The 21178-nt window shown below is 33.0% G+C and overlaps 2 protein-coding genes across 6 annotated transcripts in view; one reads left to right on the top strand and one right to left on the bottom strand.

Annotated features, from left to right (window-relative positions):
- Positions 1–3210: 3210 nt before the first annotated feature.
- On the top strand, positions 3211–18233 carry LOC117125058. Its single transcript, XM_033271430.1, has 9 exons — positions 3211–3278; positions 4307–4434; positions 5553–5674; positions 6066–6088; positions 6752–6812; positions 12547–12596; positions 13178–13334; positions 13509–13591; positions 13810–18233. The coding sequence occupies exons 1-9, from the start codon at positions 3270–3272 to the stop codon at positions 13912–13914; spliced, it is 738 nt and encodes a 245-aa protein (XP_033127321.1). The 5' UTR covers positions 3211–3269; the 3' UTR covers positions 13915–18233.
- Positions 15640–21178, bottom strand: part of LOC117125028 (cytochrome b reductase 1-like) — a 13169-nt gene continuing 7630 nt past the window's right edge. For 3 of the 5 annotated variants that reach the window (XM_033271395.1, XM_033271401.1, XM_033271386.1), the window contains exon 5: positions 15640–19784. In XM_033271395.1, coding sequence (XP_033127286.1) covers positions 19574–19784 — 211 coding nt within the window. In that variant the 3' untranslated portion in view covers positions 15640–19573. Of the gene's footprint in view, positions 19785–20431; positions 20867–21178 lie in introns of those variants that run through there. The other 2 variants (XM_033271419.1, XM_033271410.1) reach the window with 2 other exon arrangements.

The following is a 21178-nucleotide window of genomic DNA, read 5'->3' on the forward strand; positions in this document are numbered from 1 at the left end:
TTTTTTTACCTCCCAAAAGGGGCGGGGCCGGGCCGGCCCCCCCCCCCCTAAATCCGCCCCTGCTATTAATTAAAATAATAGGCCTACTAAATTACAAGTCAGAAAATGACTACAAAACATGAACAATTTTATGTATTTTACTTTTCATTTTACAGTTACTGACTTACCACTTACACATAGAATGGATACTGATGTTTCAAGCTTAGAGAGTGGAGTTAGTTATAAAAATCCTGATATCTTACGTTTTCCAAGTCATTTGCTCTTCATCTGTTCGGTTGATCTTTTTTATTAAGAATATTTTGTTTTCATGATGTACAAATATTATTATGCCAAATCTTGAATTATGGCCTGATTAGGTAAGTCTTTTTCATTTTATTCCTTATTATTTTCTAACATCATTGTTATTAATAATGATAATAAAAATAATAATAATAATAATAATAGAGTAATAAATATTAATAATAATGATGATGATAATAACAGTAATAATAATAATAATTAATAATAATAATAATATAAATAATAGTATAGTAAAATAATATATTATAATAATAGATTAATAGTAATAATATGGATGATATAAATGAATGTGATTCTGAGAAAAAGCGGGAATACATGAGACCTTATAATGACAGATTTCTTTGACCATAACAATGTACATTATTATGCCAAATTAATTATGACCTGATTGGGTAAGTCCTCTTCATTTTATTCCTTATATTTTCTAACATCATTGTTATTAATAATGATAATAAAATAATAATAATAGAGTAATAATAATAATGATGATAATAACAATAATAATAATAATAATAATAATAATAATAATAATAATAATAATAAAAATAATAATATAGTAATATAATATATTATAATAATAGAGTAATAATAATAATATTGATGATATAAATGAATGTGATTCTGAGAAATAGCCGGAATACGTATGACCTTATAATGACAGATTTCTTTGACCATAACAGTGTATGAATTAATTTCACCTATTTCTTAACATGTATTCTATAGTCAGGTCCATACCCAGGGTGGTTTGAAGGGTTCAAACGAACCCCTTTTTTAAAGAATTTCCCTTTTGAAAGTGTATGTAAAAATATCTAGAGTGACATTTTTGGGCATCTAAGGATCAAGGTCATGAAACTTAGTACCTTGTAACAACTGTCACTGGTGAAAATTCCCAGAATAAATAAAAAGAGCAGCTGGTCTATCAGAAAAATTGCTAATTTACCATTACAAAAAAATCAATATTGCCAATAAGAATGATAAGAATGGATTTTCCCATCAACCTTTTTACATGATATACAGTAATTACTAAAATTTGCCCTTTTTAAAAAAAATTAAACCTTCCCCCCCCACCCCCCCCTTCCAAACCCCCCAACCCACCCTTTACAAATCCTGGCTACGGCCTTGCATAGTGCCAGAGCAAATGAAAGGTTATTGCTGGTAATGGTAAAGTAGGCCCAGTGGAGCAAAACCTATGCACTCTCGTGCGGCGGTCCTCAGGGCCCCCGACCCCAGGGGCCCCAAAAGGGCTCCTAATTACATGGTCCTCGGTCTAGCACCCAGACCCAAAAGGGCTTTGTTGATACTTAACATAACAATGTGTCTCTGACATGGACTTATATCATATCCAATGGCCAATAAAAAGGGGCCCTAAATTTTTAAATTTTACTTCTGTGAGTGACATATCCGGCCACTTAGAGGTGCCGTAAATTTTCTCATTTCAGCCCAGGGACATAGCCAGGATTTTGAAAGGGGGAGGGGGGAGCCATTATGCAAGGTAGGCCTTGCATAGTACTGAGCGGGGGTTGGTATTCCCCTTCCTACGACTGGGGATGCCAAGGAACACAGTGGGGTCCTGGGGAGAAGCACGCTGGGAAGTAGCGCACTCTAAACGTTTAAGGACTGCTTTGAGAGAATAAAGTGAAAATTGCAATAGAGGCATCATAAATAATATTAAGCCTAACAATAGTTACATAGCTCAATAGTGGCGAATCCAGGAATTTGAAAGAAAGGTGACCCAGAAAGAAGCTTTTACAGGCTGAGGGTCAACCCACCTCATTTTCATTATAAAAATTTACGTGCCACTCCTCAAAACATTTTTTATCCAAATAGTCATAATCATGAAAATGAGCATGAAAAACAAGATCACATCCTGAAAACAAATGCCCCCTCCCCTCAGCAGTCACTAAGACATACCTTGAGTCAGGTGCTGACTCGATTGAGTTTAATGTCATAGCCAGGAAAGGGTGCAGATCTGTTTTTGTGTGCTGATGCATATTTACATATAATTTTTAAAAGTATTCGTTTTGAGTGATCCCAGGAAAGAATTTGTATTGGCTAGCAAGAACAAGCTTTAAAATTCTAACAGCCCCCTCCCCCAATATGTCCCTGTATCAGCCTCAACCATTGTGGGGCTGAGGTGGTATTGATCCTTTATCAGTGAAAGTCTCTCTCTGTGGGCCCAGCTATTAAACATTCCTGGATTCGCCACTCATACCATTTATTTTGTCATTAAAAACATTTAGAATGCAATGATAAACATAATTAAAAAACGAGCACATCTAAAATCCCACAATGGAATTGGCGACCAGGACCCAAAAGACCCGAAAGTCACAGGGCCCTGACCCCATTGTTACGCCACTGAGTAGGCCTAGTGATAATAATGACAACATATACAGTTGTACTGTTTATTTACAAATTCTACCAGACATAGCTCACCTGTAACAACCCAGCAAACATCAATATTTTCAATGAAATGCCCCAGGCTATAGCAACAACACAATGATTTGTTTTTATGGGGTTCAGATAACATTTGGTATGCCCCAATGATATTGAATTGTAAATACTGCTACTTAATGATAAATGTATTGATGTAATATTGTCGTTTTGCCTGTTGTATAAGGTCGGCCTCTGTGCCAATAATCAACCGCGGTTATGACGAAAACGTTCTTCGGTTTTACTTGACCGTAAATACAATAGTTTTTACAAAAGTGTTTGTACCTGTATTATATATATACTCATGGAGATTACAGTTTCCAAAATTAATAAGTGAGTATAGTTTATTTTTGATAATAAGTATAGTTTATTTTTAATAATAAATACCATTATGATAAATTAATTTCTGTAATCTATTTTTTTTAAGCAGCTCCATTTCCACTGTAAATTTCCATTGAAATTGTGACGCAGTTAGTTTACAAACGTTAAAAAACTAAGGCCATAGATATTTAAAGCACAGTTTTTACTGGAATTTGAGCATGATGTGGGTAGGTAAAACCTGAATTTTTAGATACAGCCTTCAGCTTCTATGACACCAGGCAACCTAATTCATATTTCATAGTAAAAAATTAGTTTTTTTATGAGTAGCTTTGGTATTTCTCTAACATACCATAGCAATTGAAATCACAGGTACCTGGGCACAATGCAATAGCCAGCTATTGGGGTGACAGTCCCACACAATTTTTCTAATAGGTCCACAAAGAATGAGCCCCAATTTTTCTTAAATGGGTCCAAATTATGTAATTTTATGCATAAAATGGGTCCACTTTTTGAAAAATGGGTCCAGATTTCTCATATTTTAGCTTTTTAGCTTAAAATGGGTAAAATTTAAGAAAATGGGTCCAGATTTTTCATATTTTTGCGTAAAATGGGTCCACATTGTTTGAATTTATGCGTAAAGTGGATCTACCCTGATATTGTCCCGCACTGTTTGAAAATCCTGGCTACGGCCTGGATGTATGCTTTACTCCATTTTGTGGTCAGATGCAAGAACCGTAAAACTAAAGAAATATATAAAATATTTCAGTATTTTGTGGAAGATCAATTGTGAATCTGAGTAGGCGAGGGGGTTTTAATGATAACTAAAACAATTTTGTGTAGTGTAAAAATTGGTCTTATACTGTAGATATAAATCCATGTCTCATACGCAGAATTCACCACAGAATTTAAAAGGAAGAACAATACAGTAATGGTATGTTATATAGTACAGTACATGTAGCAATAACTTATTAATGTTTCAGTTCATGATTGGTAATGCTAATTTACTGGCAAACACTGACTTTCCCCCTTCCCCAGCCCTGAATCTGCCACTGTAAAAAGTGAACCTTTTGAATGTTAGAGAGTGTTAGAGGTGTGTTTTCGCAGCTCTGCACCCCTGCTTATGTGTCTGCAGAACACATGTGTACATGCCCAAAACATGTACCTTGAGTACTAATTATATATAAAACTATACCTTATTACTGTGTGCAATTCACTTTATTTTGCCAGTCTTTTCATCTGTTTTTTTCATTTGTAGTATGCTGGTACAGGTGGAAGTGGTGGTACTGGTAGAGGTGGAGGGAACTGGTGTGGTTTTGATCCGACACTTTTTTATCAAATAGTCAAGATGTTGCTTTTAAAACTTTTCATGTTGTTGTGCTTTTGGTAAGAAAAGTTGTTTAATACCTGTATTGTAATATTAAAATTGATTTGATTTTGTAGCAGCCACATTAGCAAGCTAGTGAGTTCAGTTAACCCAAACACTTACCACAAACACAGCATTGGTCATACCTTACTCCAGGTAATATGTATTTTGCAAAAAAAAACTTCACCCTAGGTTTATCATACAGTTTGATTTTTTACGTACTAGTGGAATAGCACCCACACCCTGAATTAGCAGAAAAATTCATTTTTTTGCTTTGATTTTTTCCTTCTTCTATCCTGTTTTCCTGTTTTTGGACAGGCTTTTTCTGTCCAACACTTTGATCACTTTCCATGCTTGGATCTTCTTCAAAAAATGTCCAAGCAAAAACCATATACACCGGTCTCCCTCTAATTAAAGACCACTTGTGGGACCAGGGTTTCCATGGTCTTTAGCAGCCTTGGTCTCTAATTAGAATAATAATGATAAAGGACATTTGTTAATTTGGGGCCACAAAAAATTGGTCTTTACTTTGGAGGTAGTATTTAATTGGAGGGATCTTTCAGTAGAGGGAGACCTGATAAAAGATATGCATATCAAAATATGACATCATTCTACATATTTTGAATATTAATAAACAGGTAATTAAGCATATGTTAACGCCATTTCTTTTTTCTAAAGCATATCAACCTAGCTACAGCTAAGTTACACGCAAAATTATCATTCGAACAGTGAACATTTTTTGCCCCTTAACCTATGAATTTACGCAAGGTTGACAAACTAAATTGCACATACCTCGGCCGGGTTAAAACTCTACACATCTAAACCAAAACCACTGCAGTGCTGGTTCAAGTCTTAGTAGCATTGATTGATCTTCATACCATTTTTATTAATTTCATAATAATGTTTATACATATGATTTTGTTTTAATTTTGATATCAGTTATATCAATAAGGAAAAACCTTATGTTCTGTTTTCACAACAGATATAGTAAGTCTACTTATTATTATTATTATTATTATTATTATTATTATTATTATTATTATTATTATTATTTTATTTTATATTTTCATTTATTTATTAAATTTATTTATTTATTTATCATTATTATTATTATTATTATTATTATTTATCATTTCAGCTATACCATTTACTATGGGTACTTGTGTACAGGATTGTTAATAGCTGCTTTGGTGCTACAGCAAGAAATACAACTTCTGAATATACTGGCCACTATGCAAAACTGTAACCAGTTGACCTCAGGTAAAAGCACAAATTTGAAAAACACAGTAATAGATACCAAAAATAACACAAAATAAAAGATCAAACACAAATTTTTTACAATTTTATATGTTCTTTGAATCACTTAGAAAACAGTAAATTTTGGAATGAAAATGCATCAGATAAATAAAAAAACATAAAAAAACATAAAAGCATAAAAAAACTGGCAGACTGGTTAATACATGACCTTTCTGGTGGAGGTAATATAATATTTTATATTTATGTATTTACATTAAAAACAAATTGCAAATCTGAGTTGTCTTAATTGAAGTCTTTTAGTTTAATCTTTTATATTTTATTAATTTTTTATTGTCATTATCAAATAAGTATTGAATTAGATTGTACATCCTACTGGTTGTCTTTTCACTTACAGGGAGGAATGCTGTTCGAGAATCGGTAAGTTTTGATGTTGTTTTGCATCAACATTTTTTGGTAACCGAATGATTTATCATGTATACGAAAAACACTATTTTCACAAATCAAATTAAATGACATTATCATGGGAAAACAATAAAATCGTAGTAGTAAAAACGATTTTATCATTTTCCCACTGATATCATATACACGATAAATCATTATTGAATCATGCTAGTGTCAACTTTTATTTTTTATATGAACAATGCTTTTTAGCTTGTTATTGTTGATAGTTATCTTCATAGTGTGCACTTTTATCATCATTAACTCTGGTCTGTAAACAGCATTTTATTACCATTACAAATTAGGGTAGCATGTAACATATTTATACGTAACCCATAAAATATATATTTTTTATTATTTTTATGTTATTCAACTTTACACTGGAGACCGCAAAACATAAAAAAATAGAATTTAAGGACATGTCAACAGACAGAAGCACCTCTAAAACGATACATCCTCAAAATGAATAAAACTAAATATATAAATCAAGTAAATATAAATTAAATATATACCTATATTCATAATCCATAATACACATTTGTACACCTACCAACACCCATATTATGATTACTGCATGTAATTACTCATTATCAAAGGTTCAATTCTGCTTTACCAGTCTTTCAATCTTTTTTGTATGTCTAGTGTGCTGTACCACAAAGAGAAAGTAATCAACAGGTGGATCTTAACACAATTTACCCACTAGGTAAGAGACCAACCACCATGTTTTTAATTATTATACAGTACATTAACTGTATTGTATACTAACTGTGTTTTCAGAATTAGATTTGAAAAAAGTACATTTTGCTAGACCTACAGTAACTTGACAGAGTTGCTTGCATACTTGGTGTACATTTATACACAATTAAGTTAGGGTTTTATTCAGAAGTGGCAGATCAAGGGGTATGGGTGCCAATCCCCCTCCCTGAAAAAGCAGCTTATTTTCAATGTAAATTCTATGTACTATCACATAGCTACCAAGTCACATGCATTTGGCATATGAGACTTGTGTTTTCAGACCCAATCAATCACTCACACCATCCTCCTAAACACTGAAGTTTTTCTGAAATCTCATACTTGTTTTCAATAACTGACATTTAATTTGTAAAAGTCTGCTTGAATTATTAAATACTTTTTAAATGACTTAGGATTGCACAAACAATCATTATTATTTCCTTTACTTAATGTAGGCAGGTGATTTGACTTAATGTAGGCCTCCTATTAAAAACAAAATAGTCGCATGGTCAGTATGTATGATTCTCTTTTTCTTTTGGGGGGAGTAACTGAAATAGCACTTTCAGTTGCTAAAAATTAATATTTCCATCCTCAGCCCCAACCATGGTAAGTGCAGGCTCCGCCAGCAACACCTCCCAACTTGGTAACTATGGACAAAAATGTCAAAAACTGCTCACCCACAAATTTATAAATTTGGGAGAGGCCCATGTGAAGTGCAAATTTAAGTCTGAGAGGTATCATAATCATAAATTTTCGTACATCAGCCAGAACCACTGTTGCGGTCAAGGTGTTCAGACCCTCCAACTGTAGAAGTCTCTCCTTGGGAACACCCTATTTCCAAATCCTGGACCCCACCCCCAGCAGTGAAACAGATGAATCTCAGCACCACCTCCCTCACCCAATAGCCATAAATGAGGCCTACAGCTCTTGTGATTGACGCTTCACATTCAAGGGCCCGGCAATCAATCTTGCACTGGAGCACGTTTTTACCTAGCTACTCAGCTGTTTCTGCAAACATATGAAACATTAAAAAATTTTCTCTATCATTTCTCATTGGCATTGGCATGCAATTGTGGACACCAGATCAACAGCGGGAGCAGGGCCTCAACCCCCAGCGGACAGGTTAAGCCCCAGTCGGACAGAGACCTCAGATAGTATTTAATAAAATAAGGTCTCATCAATGTATACTTTTATAATAATCCAAAGCATTTGTGCGAGCAAAACAGAGCTGCTTGAACAACATATGATTGAGAGTTAGTGCAGGTTGAATGGATCTAGGCCAGATTTTCAAAATCCAGTTTGCCAAATGCTAGATTGCCGAGTCCACTTTGCCAAAACCAAGTTTGCCGAATGCTAGTTTGTCGACTTAAAAACCATGAATCCTCGTTTGCCGAAACCCAGTTTGCTGAAAGTCAATTAAAAGCAGTAAAGTATTACCAACAGCATAAAGTTCAAGATGGAGCAAACTTGATTTGTAACAATTCAGCTGTCAGCAAAAAAATTAATTAAAAAGGCATATAGGATAAAATGTCTCATAAGCTTCATATACTACTTTGAGTAAGGAGGAAATGTTTATCCAGACCATGTATATCTCTGGAAAAAATATATCGAAACACCATTCTTTTAAATGTCTAACATTATTGGCATATTTTGAGTTCCTATTTATGTCCATCAAAATATCGTAAAAATTTATTTTACAATGACACAAATCTACAAAATATTGGACAAGGACTTGTCATGCTACAAAAGCAGCACATGTGAGAATTCATTATTCAAATTACGTTAGTACAGTGCAGTGAAAGGACCAGCAGAGTATTCAGTATGTAGTAGGTAAGTGGAATATAACACTTCAGTGGGTGTGGCTGATAAAAACATGTATAAATGTTCACTAAATATAACAGAATAAAATATATGTAACAAATAAGGAATGTCTACATTCATCACAACCATTTTAGCATGTACTTCATAATTCAATTGTCTATCTTACATGCTTTAACATTATAAACAAAATTATTAGTGGCTCATATTTTTCTTTATTTAAAAGGTAAATTTGACATTAATTTGCTAAACTTTCTATAATTACTGTATAGTAAAAGCCATAGCAGTATTCAATATATACTTTAGAATATTCTGTTATATATGGCAATACTTGCAGCATTTGGCCGTCTGAGCTTCACAGAATGGTACTCCTGGGCGGATCCATAGGGGGAGATGATCGTCGACATCCAGGTATTCCCCTCCCCGCACCACCCTTAACATGTTAGAGTGCTTCTTAGCAGGCAAAAAAGTGCACAGATGTTGGGTAAAAATAGTCAGCAGGTTTTTTTTCTTTTGGGGTGAGAGTTAGGGAGGGTAATTTATGAGAATAATTTTCAGGCTAATTGTTGGCTTTTAAGATGGTAGGGTGGCAAGTCAGAAGAATGTTCCCCAATTCATTTAAACTTATGTCATTCAATTTTACAGGAGTTCCCTTCTTTCTGCACCCTCTCCTGCAAATGTCTGGACCCACCCCAGTACCTTAGAGCTTCGTGAAAGGGTTTCACAAGATTTATAATAAATACATAAAGTTTAACTAAGATATGTAGACCTAAAGGAAATAAATTTATAATAATCTACAATTATACACATGTGCCATTGTGGCTTCAGAAATTTGCCGAGGGGGGTGGGGGGTCTGAATCAAGGGCCAACCGGGCCAACCAGGGCCCTGGCATAAAAATTCCTGGTAGGGTTCGCAGGGAGAGATTTTTAAGGGGATACAATGCTTGATCATTCATTTCATTCCTAATTTTAAAGATAGCCATGTCTTCAAATGTGTTTTCCTACAGCATTGTTGTTTCACGATTACTGTATTTTTCCTTTTAGTTTGTATATAAATACAGCTCCCCCGTGACCCACCCACCATTTTCCAAAAGGACATTATGCTGAACTTTTGTACGACGGTGATTGCAAGATTCGGCAAATGAGTTTCGGCAAAGTGGCCGTGGACTCGACAAACTGGGTTTTGGCAAACTGGATTTCAACAAACAGGTCGGATACCGGCTAAATGCCTCAACAAATTGTTTAAACTTGTTTCCCAATCTGTATGTCTGTCAGATTTTTGGAAAGACTGATATGGGCCTATCACATGACTGCATGGCATGTGACACACATTGGCAGGAACCTTGTGGTTGTGGCACAATGGTAGGTGTTGAAATGCTACTCCCTTTTTGTAGCACCTCCACTTTAACAACTGTGATTTAGTTAATTTAGTCATGCTCTTACTGTTTTTCCCATTCATTTTGTTATTTTGTATTTTCTTAATTTTTAGAATTCTCTTTTATTCACTGTTTTTGCATTGGCTTTGGAGAATAATTTTATTTGATTCATCTTGCTTTCTTAATTGTGTTTTTGCTGACTGTGAATGATTCCTTTGATTTCATGCACAGTTAAAGTATTTTAAAACCATTTTCTTGTAGTATTGTTCCCATCTTCTATTAGTGCCATATATCATGCATTTTCATTAGTTTACTTGTTCTCCTCCCTCTATAATATTGTTGTTATGGTATTTTTCTTGTTTTAGTTTCATTAGATCTATTTTGATTCTTTTAATATTTTGAGTTTGAAGAGTGGATGGATGGATTTAACCCACAAAAGTCTGAAGAAGACTTATTTCCAGTGGGGTCTTCCTGGTGGTGATTGCACAGTACACTGGGAGACAATCCCCTACTGTACACTTTAACATGCACATGGTATGCAAATATAATTCATTTATAATATGAAATCAGCAGAAAAGTAATTAAAACAGTAGTTGTATATGTTCCCAATATTGTTTCATGATACAATGCTAATGAATGAATTAGAATCCTATGAAAGTACATGAAAAACAAAGTAAAAGAAATCACCATGGTTGAGGGTAAAAATTGACAAGATTGGTTTATACGAAGTAACACATGCAGTAGGCCTTACTGATATTTCACTCAAGGATCTGGGGAAAAAAAATCTGGTTTATTACAAAATTAAATTTTCATTCTCAATTAATCTCAATTTAAATTATTCAGAAAACCTCCGAAACAGAAGTCAAGTAGTAGAAGAACTTTAAAACAATAGAACAATTTCATTAAAACGGACAATTTATTCCAACAAAATTGTGGTGGACGACAAGAGTGTGGTGGACAACGAGAGTTGCTGGTACCGGGTACAGGGTAGCACAGACACAAAGGGACCCTTAGGGGCGAAGAAAGTCATTGATCGAGTTCCTAGTCCACATATCAAGCGCCCTGAGCATCTTACATTAGATGGATATGTGCGCTATATAAAACTACACTATTATTATTATTAAAATTGAACAAATTCTCAAAATACAAAATTCAATCAAATCAATAAGAGGTGAGAACAGAACACCACTCTAACAGATACAAGCAAAACAACATAAAATACCTAAACACACCAAACTAAGATGGGTTATTCTACTTAATTCAAAATTCTTTTTGCACTTCAATTTCAGTTAAAATATTACTATTATTTTTATACATACCTGTCGGCACCTGTTTACAAAATGATTTATATGTATTTACAGCATTTAAAAACATATCATTATTATCAATATTAAATAAATTAAAAATAAAAACATATTGGACAAAATATAAATATGAGAGCATATAATATGTTGTATACCACTCACTTTCTTTTCTTCTTTCAATGATAAATCCATGCTTAGTTTGAAATAAATTAAAATTAAATGTTATGTATTTCCACTGGCCATCCAAAGTTTCAATTGGTGTTCCTGGCAAAGAAACGTGTAAAATAGTAAGTTTTTTTTGTGTGGTTTCACTTGTTTTTGCAACAATGTTAACATACTGTCTTAAAAAAAAATTCTGGTAGACCAAAAAAGTCACAGAAAACTGCTTGTAATCCATGGTCTCTCAGCAATTTACAGTTAAAATTTGATTGTGATCAGCTTTTGGTATCTTCTGTGCTTACTAACTTTTTCATTATATAGCATATTTCTTCTTCGGTGTGTAGTAGTAGTCCTAATTTGAAGTGCAGTTGTAAATATCTGGAATGTGGCTTTACTAAAGAGAAATACAAAGGGTATCTACTGTGATTTACATGTGGAAAGAAATCAAACTTGGGCTATAGAGACAAGAATCATGTATAAACTATTATGGAGCAGATTCGCATGGGTAGATGGACACATGAACAGAGCAATAACAAACAAAAGCAAACTAACTGCTGTATACATATACATGTGGAAATTTGAGTGGTCAAAGATCAGATATAGGTTAAAAATTTTAAATACATCTTACTCCTCTTTTATAGCATCTCAAAAGCTACAGTATATCTCAGGCAAAAGCCATTTTTTACCTAACTCAATTTTTGTGACATCTCTATGGTAAATAATATGGTGTTACATATCATTGAATTTGTTTTATATTTGTTGTTAAATTTTCTCACTTTTTTTTAAATTTCACATTGTATCACTGTTTTAAATTATTATCTTTGGCTATTTATTGTACCATCTTTTCTGATTTATTAGTTTTTATTTTTTTATAGACTACCCTGTATATCATATAAATTATTGAATTAATTATCTGGGGAAATTTTTTATTAACTTTGTTCCTTTTTTGTATTTTAAAGAAAAATCATTGGCCTATTATTACAATAAATTGGGTTCAGTGTAAATTTTGTAATTGTTGCTATCATTAAGTTTGTCTTTTCACTTGTAGTAAGAAGTGGCCATACCATTCCTTTCTATGATGACCCTGTTCAAGAGTCAGTAAGTTGATATTCAATTCTTGTTTGTGTTTGTATTTGTTTTCTAACAGGAATACTAAAAAAAAAAAAAACAAATACTCTCATTATTCTGTAGTAATTAAGGAATAACTTAATGTACAAAAAAAAAAAAAAAGATAGAAAAAAGTAAAATAAAATTCAATTACAGAATATAAAGTAAATAAATAAATAAAAATGACACAAAATATAAGTTTATAAGTAGAGTAAATAACGTAAAAATTAAATATTGGTGGTAATGTTTTTCATTAGTTCAGTTCTTTCAGTCATTGCTTTTATTAAATATGTTTTACAATGGTTATCAAATATGTTACAAATTTCAATATTCTGGTATGCATCAAAAATATTATCTAAAAGTAAGTGGTGCCTAAATTCACATGAACCTTCTAAGAAAATGTCCCAAAAATAATAATACTAAAAAATACTAATACTAATAAAAATACTAATACTTTACTTATTCTTGGCTTATTTAAAATGAAAAAAAAAAAATGTGTGCATATTGTGTTTCTTATTGAAGTTGTAGGAATTGTGCAATTTTACTCTGATCTTAATTTCTTGTATCACTAGTGTGCAGTGCAACAACCGGTGAATAGTGGAGTGTGTGATCCTGTAGCTGGTGCTTCCAACAGGGCTGGTTTTGCTGCTGGTGATGGTGCTGCTACCGATGGCGCTGTTAGTGGTGCTACCAGTGGTGTTGGTACTTGGGTTAATTGCATGGATAAAGGTAAGAGAAACTTATTAAAAAAAAATTATTATACTTTCCTGCACAATTTTGGAATACTTGATAAAAAGGAAAGAAAAATTTATTTACATTTTTAGGCAGTAACGTTGAGAAAATTGTAATTTATTTTAAGCATGTAGGAAAGTTTCAAAAATACAATGACATTCACTTTTTCAGTGAAAGTCAAAGTGAAGTATGATTGGCTATGGTTTGAGGTCCTGGTGCATCCAGATTCCACCATAGGTGATTTAGTTCAGAGGGTAAGCTGATTTATGCATATTTTCACACTAGGCATATAATCCAAAATTGTTTTGATGTGTTAGTGGTCAACCCCCTCTAGATCAGATCACTGGACCTTAGCCTCTGTTACAATATAGTTATTATTATTAGTTATTATAACATCCAGTCTAGTGAAAACATACACAAAATAGCGATGAAGGGGGTGGTAATGCATACCTATTTTCGTTCTTTTTTACAGTTTTCAACAATACGAGCAATTGAGGTTCGTGACAGATCTTGGAATGTTTTGAAACATGACCAGGCTATTGGAGCAATTAAGTTGCTGTACTTTATGCCTGACTAATTACGACCACTAGATACATACATTATTTTTTTATTTCATGGATAAATGCTTCTAATTAATAATTTTAAATAGTCAGTTAAGACTTCTTTAGTCAAGTTGTTACCTTTGTGGGACATAAATAACAAAACATAGCAAATGTTTTTACTTCCAGCCTCATGAAACAAAAATGCTTCATTTTATTAATATTCTATACAAATAATAATTCCCAACTTCCATAATTAAAGAACATGTTGCCTAATAAGAGATGCTTTAACATGTTTTTAAGAGTGTAGAACAAATCAGATTCGTCCATAACTTTTATTTTAAATTGTTTTTTTTTAAGCCTGGACTTCCTTTCCCTCCCCATTTCACTGCTCCCTCCAAAATATTACGTTCTCAAGTATTCATGAGGTCACTATTATTTCCAATACATTATGTTAATAATCAACTGAATGATGCATGATTATTACAGTATACAGTATTACTGTACACAGAGTACATTTACAGTATTTGTTGAAAAAAACATTAATTAATACAGTAATGCTTACCAATACTATTTGATGTTATGTTTTAAAAAACATCTGATGTGTGTTATGATCAAATTATATGTGCTAATTTATTTTTGGGTAATTATGAATTTTTTTTGCATTGATTGCTGCCACTGTAAAATATCAAAATTTGATGCAATGTTGATGAATTAATCTTTTGATTACAGTAGATCAAATTGTAGATTGAATTTTTTCATTAAATGATTACTTTGCATGTTATGATTGTATGCAAATATTTCTTGCAATGAAAGTGGTCATGCTAACTTGTAAGACTTTACATCAAATACTATATTTTTATACATGTTATCTTTTACATTTATCACAATACAAAGCATATTAGACACCTTAAAGCACAATGTAGCAAAAGTGTTGAAAAATGGATGTGTGTAGCTCGTCTACCCTCGTTATTCCAGGCAGATGCTAATCATTTGTAAAAAAGAATATTTAAACTAAGCATAATGCCGTACATATACAGTAAGTCTTGAAGCACAAACTGGTAACATCAAGCTTTCACCATAAAATGTCAATACAAAATCAAATCAAAAATTCAATTCAGCCCTCCATCCCATTTCTATGCCCACCCCTGCCCTAAGTAGAGTATACTGTGGTTAAAAAATTATGAGTTAAAAAAAAAAATAACAGGAAAAACAACAACTGGTAGCATTTCTCTTGTTGGCTAGATCTGAGAAGAGGGATCAGACAAGAATGAAAATCTGGCCCACTTTGGGACAATTGGGGAAATACAGCCATGTCAATAAAAATGTTGGTTTACAAAACCCACTATTAATTTCCATATTTGGAAAAAATAAACTTTGACCTTGATATTGACAACTCTACACATGATAATGTACATACAGTACCATACAGTAATTAATTTCAAGTTTTAAAGAAAGAAAGGGGGGGGGGGGGTTGCTGTTGAACTTTATAAGATGCAGGTGTCATGATCTTTTTACAGTACATACCACTGGCCAGTATGCAACTTCTTGGGAATAGGAAAATTACAGGGAAGGTAAAATGATGACTTTAGGATTGACAGTTGTGTGCCTTCTGACGGAAGACAGACTGGTAAGATCAGGGTCATGTTATAAATATTATTATTATTTTTTATATATTCGAATCGTTACCAGTAGTTCCACTGATTATTTTGAGATCTTAGTATGACAGAAACTCCAAAAAGACATGCCTACACCAATACAAATGTTGGTCAAAACCATTTATTGAATTGATTATTATGACAATGTAAGAAAAAAATCATTTGAATATTCATGATTTACTAATAGTGACATGTAGAAAAGTTTCACTTATGACTACAACAGTGACGTCCAATAAACATGAATATTCATGTTGTTATCAACAGGCACTATTGTGCACTGTGTACCTCCTGTATTGATCAGTTGAGTTTATTTCATTTTTTGCATCATTACATTACAGTACAGTACATGATCATCGACACTACAATTTCTTTCAGAGGAAGGCAGAAAAAAAAAATTGCCATAAGCATCCAGATGGACGCGAAAATAAGAATAAAGTTTTATTGAATGTTAACAGTATAGTAATGAGTTGGTTTAATGCTTTAAATTTTTATTATTAAGAAATATACACATTTTTTTTTTAATTTCAAGGCAGTGGTGGGAATATTAAAAAAAGAAAAAAAACTTGCAGTACTTTCTTCTAAAATGTCTATTTTTTTTTGTGGTGGTGGGTATGCACTAATTGGCCAAAAATAAATAAATGTTATTTTTATTAAAATCATCATTATTGGTGGGTGGCGAGTTTGCTAGGTATTAAAAGAGTCTCACCTAATTGGGAACGGCTAATTTTATATGAATATTTGGAAATTTAAAAACTGGGTAAACTGGGTTATTATTACCTCAAGTTTCTCCAGATATTAACAAATTTTTTTTTTTTTTTCTCCAGAGCTTTGCTTGAAAGCCAATTATTTTTATACTCAACAAAGCAATATGGTAATAATGTTTGATATTTATATAGCACTTTTAACAACTGGCAGATCAAGGATACATAATTATGCTGCACAAAAGAAGTTGAATTGCGCCTTTGTCAACAACACCTCATAAATATTTGACTTCATGATTTTGCTCATGACCATAACACTACATTACATAAACATAACACTCATTGTGAATATTCATGAATGACTGGTGGTCAATAGAAAGAGAATCACTAATGGGATATGATTTTTTTTTAAATTACACTTACAGTATTATGAATATTCATGACCATAACCATAGCAACTTAGTTGCTTAGATTACGGATACGTAATAATATTTGATATACTGTATATATAGCACTTTTAATAACTGGACAATCTAGGAGGCCTAATAATGCTAGTTTTAAAATTAATACTTGCTACTTGCAATGTAATAACTAAGATACAAATAGATTACTTTTTATCATTAATAATTATTACAATCAATAAGCAATAAGCCTATGAATGCACAATTCACAACATTCTACAATTGTATTAATACTGTATGAACAATCCAAGCTACAGTTGCTCTGTTGTGATGTTTTTTTTATACACAACATGATTACAGAAATGGTCTTGCATGGGTGACTATATTGTAAAACCTGGTTACTAATATATATGAAATAGGTTGTTTCAGACCATTTTATAGCAATATTAAACAGTTTATTGGAAACCATGACATTCACACTTAATGTGCAAACACTTCACAGAGTAAAGGAGTGAGCGCAGGGAGGGAGAACTACACTATGTGGGCCTCCTCCACTGGAAACTTGCTGAGTATAATATAACCTTTTCTAGTTTTCCCTATTACTGTATTTCCTACATTACTAACTCTAGAAAAGATACTGCAGTCTTACTGAGTATTCCCAAGTCAAATGACAGTAATATCTTAAAAAGCAAGTAATAACAAAATAATAATACAATACTGGTGGTAACGATAATGCTGTGCATTCCACAATCAAATACAGAGTAAAACTCTTTATTTGTGACATTAATGTATTTCATACACATACACGCAGTGTTTGTTTTTCATTATTTCTACATACGTTCAATCAAGGAAGAAATACAAACATAATACACAAGCAACATAACAAATTTTACACAGAAAATGGACACTATAAATAAAAACACTAAGGTATTAGCATCTCTATGACAAACAGTATACCTCATATTGTTACAGTTGGAAGATTAGTAGCACACAAGCTATTTTATATTCAGTTGCTATAAAATTCTGAGGTAAATTTGGAAGTTTAATTTTGTGTAGAAATACAACCATGCTGTCTTATAGCAGAAAATACAGGTAAAATAGTAATAAAACAATACTTCTATGCACTTTGAATAATCAAGAAAGAAACATACCATAATTCACTGAAAAATTGTTATCAGCTTATGTCAGACATATTAGTGCACTGTATGCAAAACCCATCTATGGCTCTGTACTACCAAACTGTGGCCCAGACAATATCAGATTTTGTGTGGAATTTCGTTCTCAGTATTTTAAGACTGTATGACTGTTTGCAGAGGGGAAAAAATAAAAGGCAAAATTAAATGTTACAGGACCATGAACCTGTCGAAAAGTACAGTGATGGTTATGACCAAATTTTATATTCTTTTACAAATTACTTCTTTGTTACTTAATTGATTTTAATCATGAACAAGTAAATACAATCTTACTTTATTCAATAATAATCAAATTTAAAAACAAATTTTACTTCCAACTGATTTTATTCTATACAATATCTACTAAGCAAAATGAAATTCTTTTTTATTTTTTTCAAAACCAAGAAGACTGTGATGTAATTTAAGTACATCGGAAACATAAGAAACACAGCTTGGCTACAAATTGCATTTCATCTTATTTGCAAATAAAATTAAACACTGCAATTTTGTTACTGAAAAAATACCAAATCACTTTTTTTAAAATATTTAAGTACACTGAAAGTACAGATAACAACGCCAATAATCTATTATCACAACCCTGAAGTTCAGTGGCAGATTCAAACAATTTTCAAACTAAAAAAAAAAATGGTGAAAACAAAAAAGTATTTAAATTTAAGTCTGAGGAAAGTGCCATTTCCAGCCATCCAGAGGTGCCATCATAATTTTCTTACCTCAGCCCCAACAATGGTGGGCTGAGGTGCTCTACACCACCATTTGTGAAAGTGCCTCCTTGGGGGGGGGGCCCCATCTATTTAAAATTTCTGGATACTGAAGTAACGGTAACTGGTTCAAACGTTTAGTGGTCTCTTGAAGGTTGCTGGAGTGTCCTGAATATTAGGAGCAAGCAAAAATCTCCTAACCTCCCAGAATCCACGATGTTTGCATTTTTTGCAAATGAAAAAATATCTCCCTGAAATAAGCTGGTGACATGTATCGCAACGTGAATATTAATAAAATTTGATGAGAATAATAAAACTTATTTATCCTATAACATTGAGTGTTTCATGTAATCTACTGAAAAAAGTAAACCTTGTTTATAAAATACAATTCACAATCTGTGCGTAGGATGTAGAATACAGCGAATGACCAATTAAGCGCCGCAGGGCAAACAATTTTTGGAGGCTCTAGTGTGGCAGGTATTTGGGAGGGGTGCTTTCTACAAATTATTGAGAGTAGCATTTTCCAAGTTACCATAAATTATCTTGTAAAAATGGTATTATTCAGTCTGGTCTGAGAAATCAGTTGTTTAATAGCTTCCTGATGATCAAAGCATATTAGGTAATAGTACTCTCAAGTAGGCACCACACTGCTACATTCCGTAAATGAATATCTCATAAACATAGCACTGCCTTATATAGAATGGCTTTGTTTTCTTGAGGGCGGCCTTCATGCATGGCTTGCTGGATGGGGCGGATACAGGAATTGGCGGTAGGGGTGCGTGAGCGTCAACACCACCTCAGTATCACCATGGTTAGAGCTGAGGTGCGAAAATTTTGAGAAGATGGACCTCAAGATGACTGGAAATTGCATTCTCATACTTTCAAAAAATGTTACTATACTATATTCATAATGATAAAAATAATATATCAACAATACTATACAAAAACTAATTTTCTTAATATATTTTTTTTGGGGGGGGGGGGGAAGCGCTTGCACTGTCTGCACCCCACCCAACACCCCAGTCTTATTCAAGAGCAGTGCTTATTCAAGCATTTAAAGTGTCGCTGTTACATCCCTTCTTCGTTACTAAAGGATCTTGATTTGACTGAACTCCAGTGCAAAACATTTTACAAGAAGTCAACGACCGATCGGCATAGTAGTCAGGTTTGTAGATTATATAAGCAATGATACAAGTGAACGCGATAGTTGTCAAGCCTGCAACATTCCCTAAAATAGCTTCTGTGTTTAAAGTAGATCTGATGAAAAAAAGAAAAAACCTCAAACATACCATATGTTTAGATAGATATCACAATTGCATATTCCACAAAACACAGAGAAGCATGTTAACAAGAAAATCAAAAGATTAAACTTAGGTGCTGAGCAACTGAATGGTAATTTTCATGAGCACAGATTGAGATATTTCTCCTTCAATCAATCAATCTCAAGGAAAACATGTCCTAATGGGAAAATCAAACGGAAGAATACCAGCTTGGCTTTATTTGGCTTTATAGCAGTTGGTAGAGCAACAGGAGCTGCAATAGAGGGATTTGGCAATGGGCATCACATGACCTAACTTGGGTGTTGGATATAAACAGTCGCCTGGCACGGCGGTGTTTTACATGGAGATTGCTATTGCGGTTGTCCTTGTTATTGCTGTAAAGATCATCATTATTCCCAGTAAACTATACCAAATTGCTTGGAAATTAAACTTAAGAATTTTGCCTTAATGGTTTGCTAATGCTGTAAAAAATGCTGGCAGCAAACATTGAGATCTTTCGACAAATGTTAGGGTTAGGTCCCTGCACATCTACAGCACGGTAAGGTACGCATGATGGTCATTGACCCCCCCCCCCAAACAACGCTGCGATGTTAGGGCCAGCTATATGTTTATGAAGGATCAAGAAGAACACTAGGATAAGTAAATAAACACTATTTTGAACAATCATATTGCCTTTCCTAGCCATTTACCTCTGACATTAAAAATGGGTGGTTGTTTTCACAACCATAACATTATCTTTTCCTATGCTTTCGCACTGTAATGTTTTTCATGTATACCCAAGTTAGGTCACATGACCGCCTGTAAATAATCATTGCCAAATCCCTCTATTGAGGAGTCTTTGGTTAAAATCCAGATGAGAACAATACATCTTTTTCAAAACAACATTTACGTAGTAAAAGATGTGTAGGAAAATGAGATTATAACTTATCGACATGTTCGTAGGAATGGAATTTGAAGTTAGGATTGGTTACGATGAAAATGATGATGCAGATGAAGCCTATGCAGGCACTCCCTGCTACATTTCCCACAATGGCTGCTTTTGGAAACTCAGAGTAGTTCCTGAATAAAAAGATAATAATAAAAGCATTTATTTTATATCATGCCATATGTATCCAATAAAAGGCAACACTATGAAATTCCTGGAATTTTTTACATTATAGTATTTGTTTATTATTTATTTTATTTATTTATTTAAACAATCTTTAATGAGGGTGATCCATCCAGCCGAAGCTGATCATTAGGGACCCTCAATACAAATAGTAAGACAAAACAAAAGAGCGTATTAAACTAATTAAATTACAGTAAAATAAATAACAACCTCTCAATACAAAATTTACATAAAGAATTAATTCAAAATTAAATAAAAAACTT

Source organism: Anneissia japonica, unplaced genomic scaffold (assembly GCF_011630105.1).
Source record: "Anneissia japonica isolate Jap-2015-1 unplaced genomic scaffold, ASM1163010v1 scaffold466_len1169948_cov191, whole genome shotgun sequence".
Taxonomy (NCBI): domain Eukaryota; kingdom Metazoa; phylum Echinodermata; class Crinoidea; order Comatulida; family Comatulidae; genus Anneissia; species Anneissia japonica.

What these genes read in the sequence shown, in the direction of transcription:
- LOC117125058 (XM_033271430.1), top strand. An exon ending in ATGACCCTGTTCAAGAGTCA is followed by an intron (nt 12,597 to 13,177) that starts GTAAGTTGATAT and finishes TTGTATCACTAG; the next exon opens with TGTGCAGTGCAACAACCGGT. An exon ending in TAGGTGATTTAGTTCAGAGG is followed by an intron (nt 13,592 to 13,809) that starts GTAAGCTGATTT and finishes TCTTTTTTACAG; the next exon opens with TTTTCAACAATACGAGCAAT.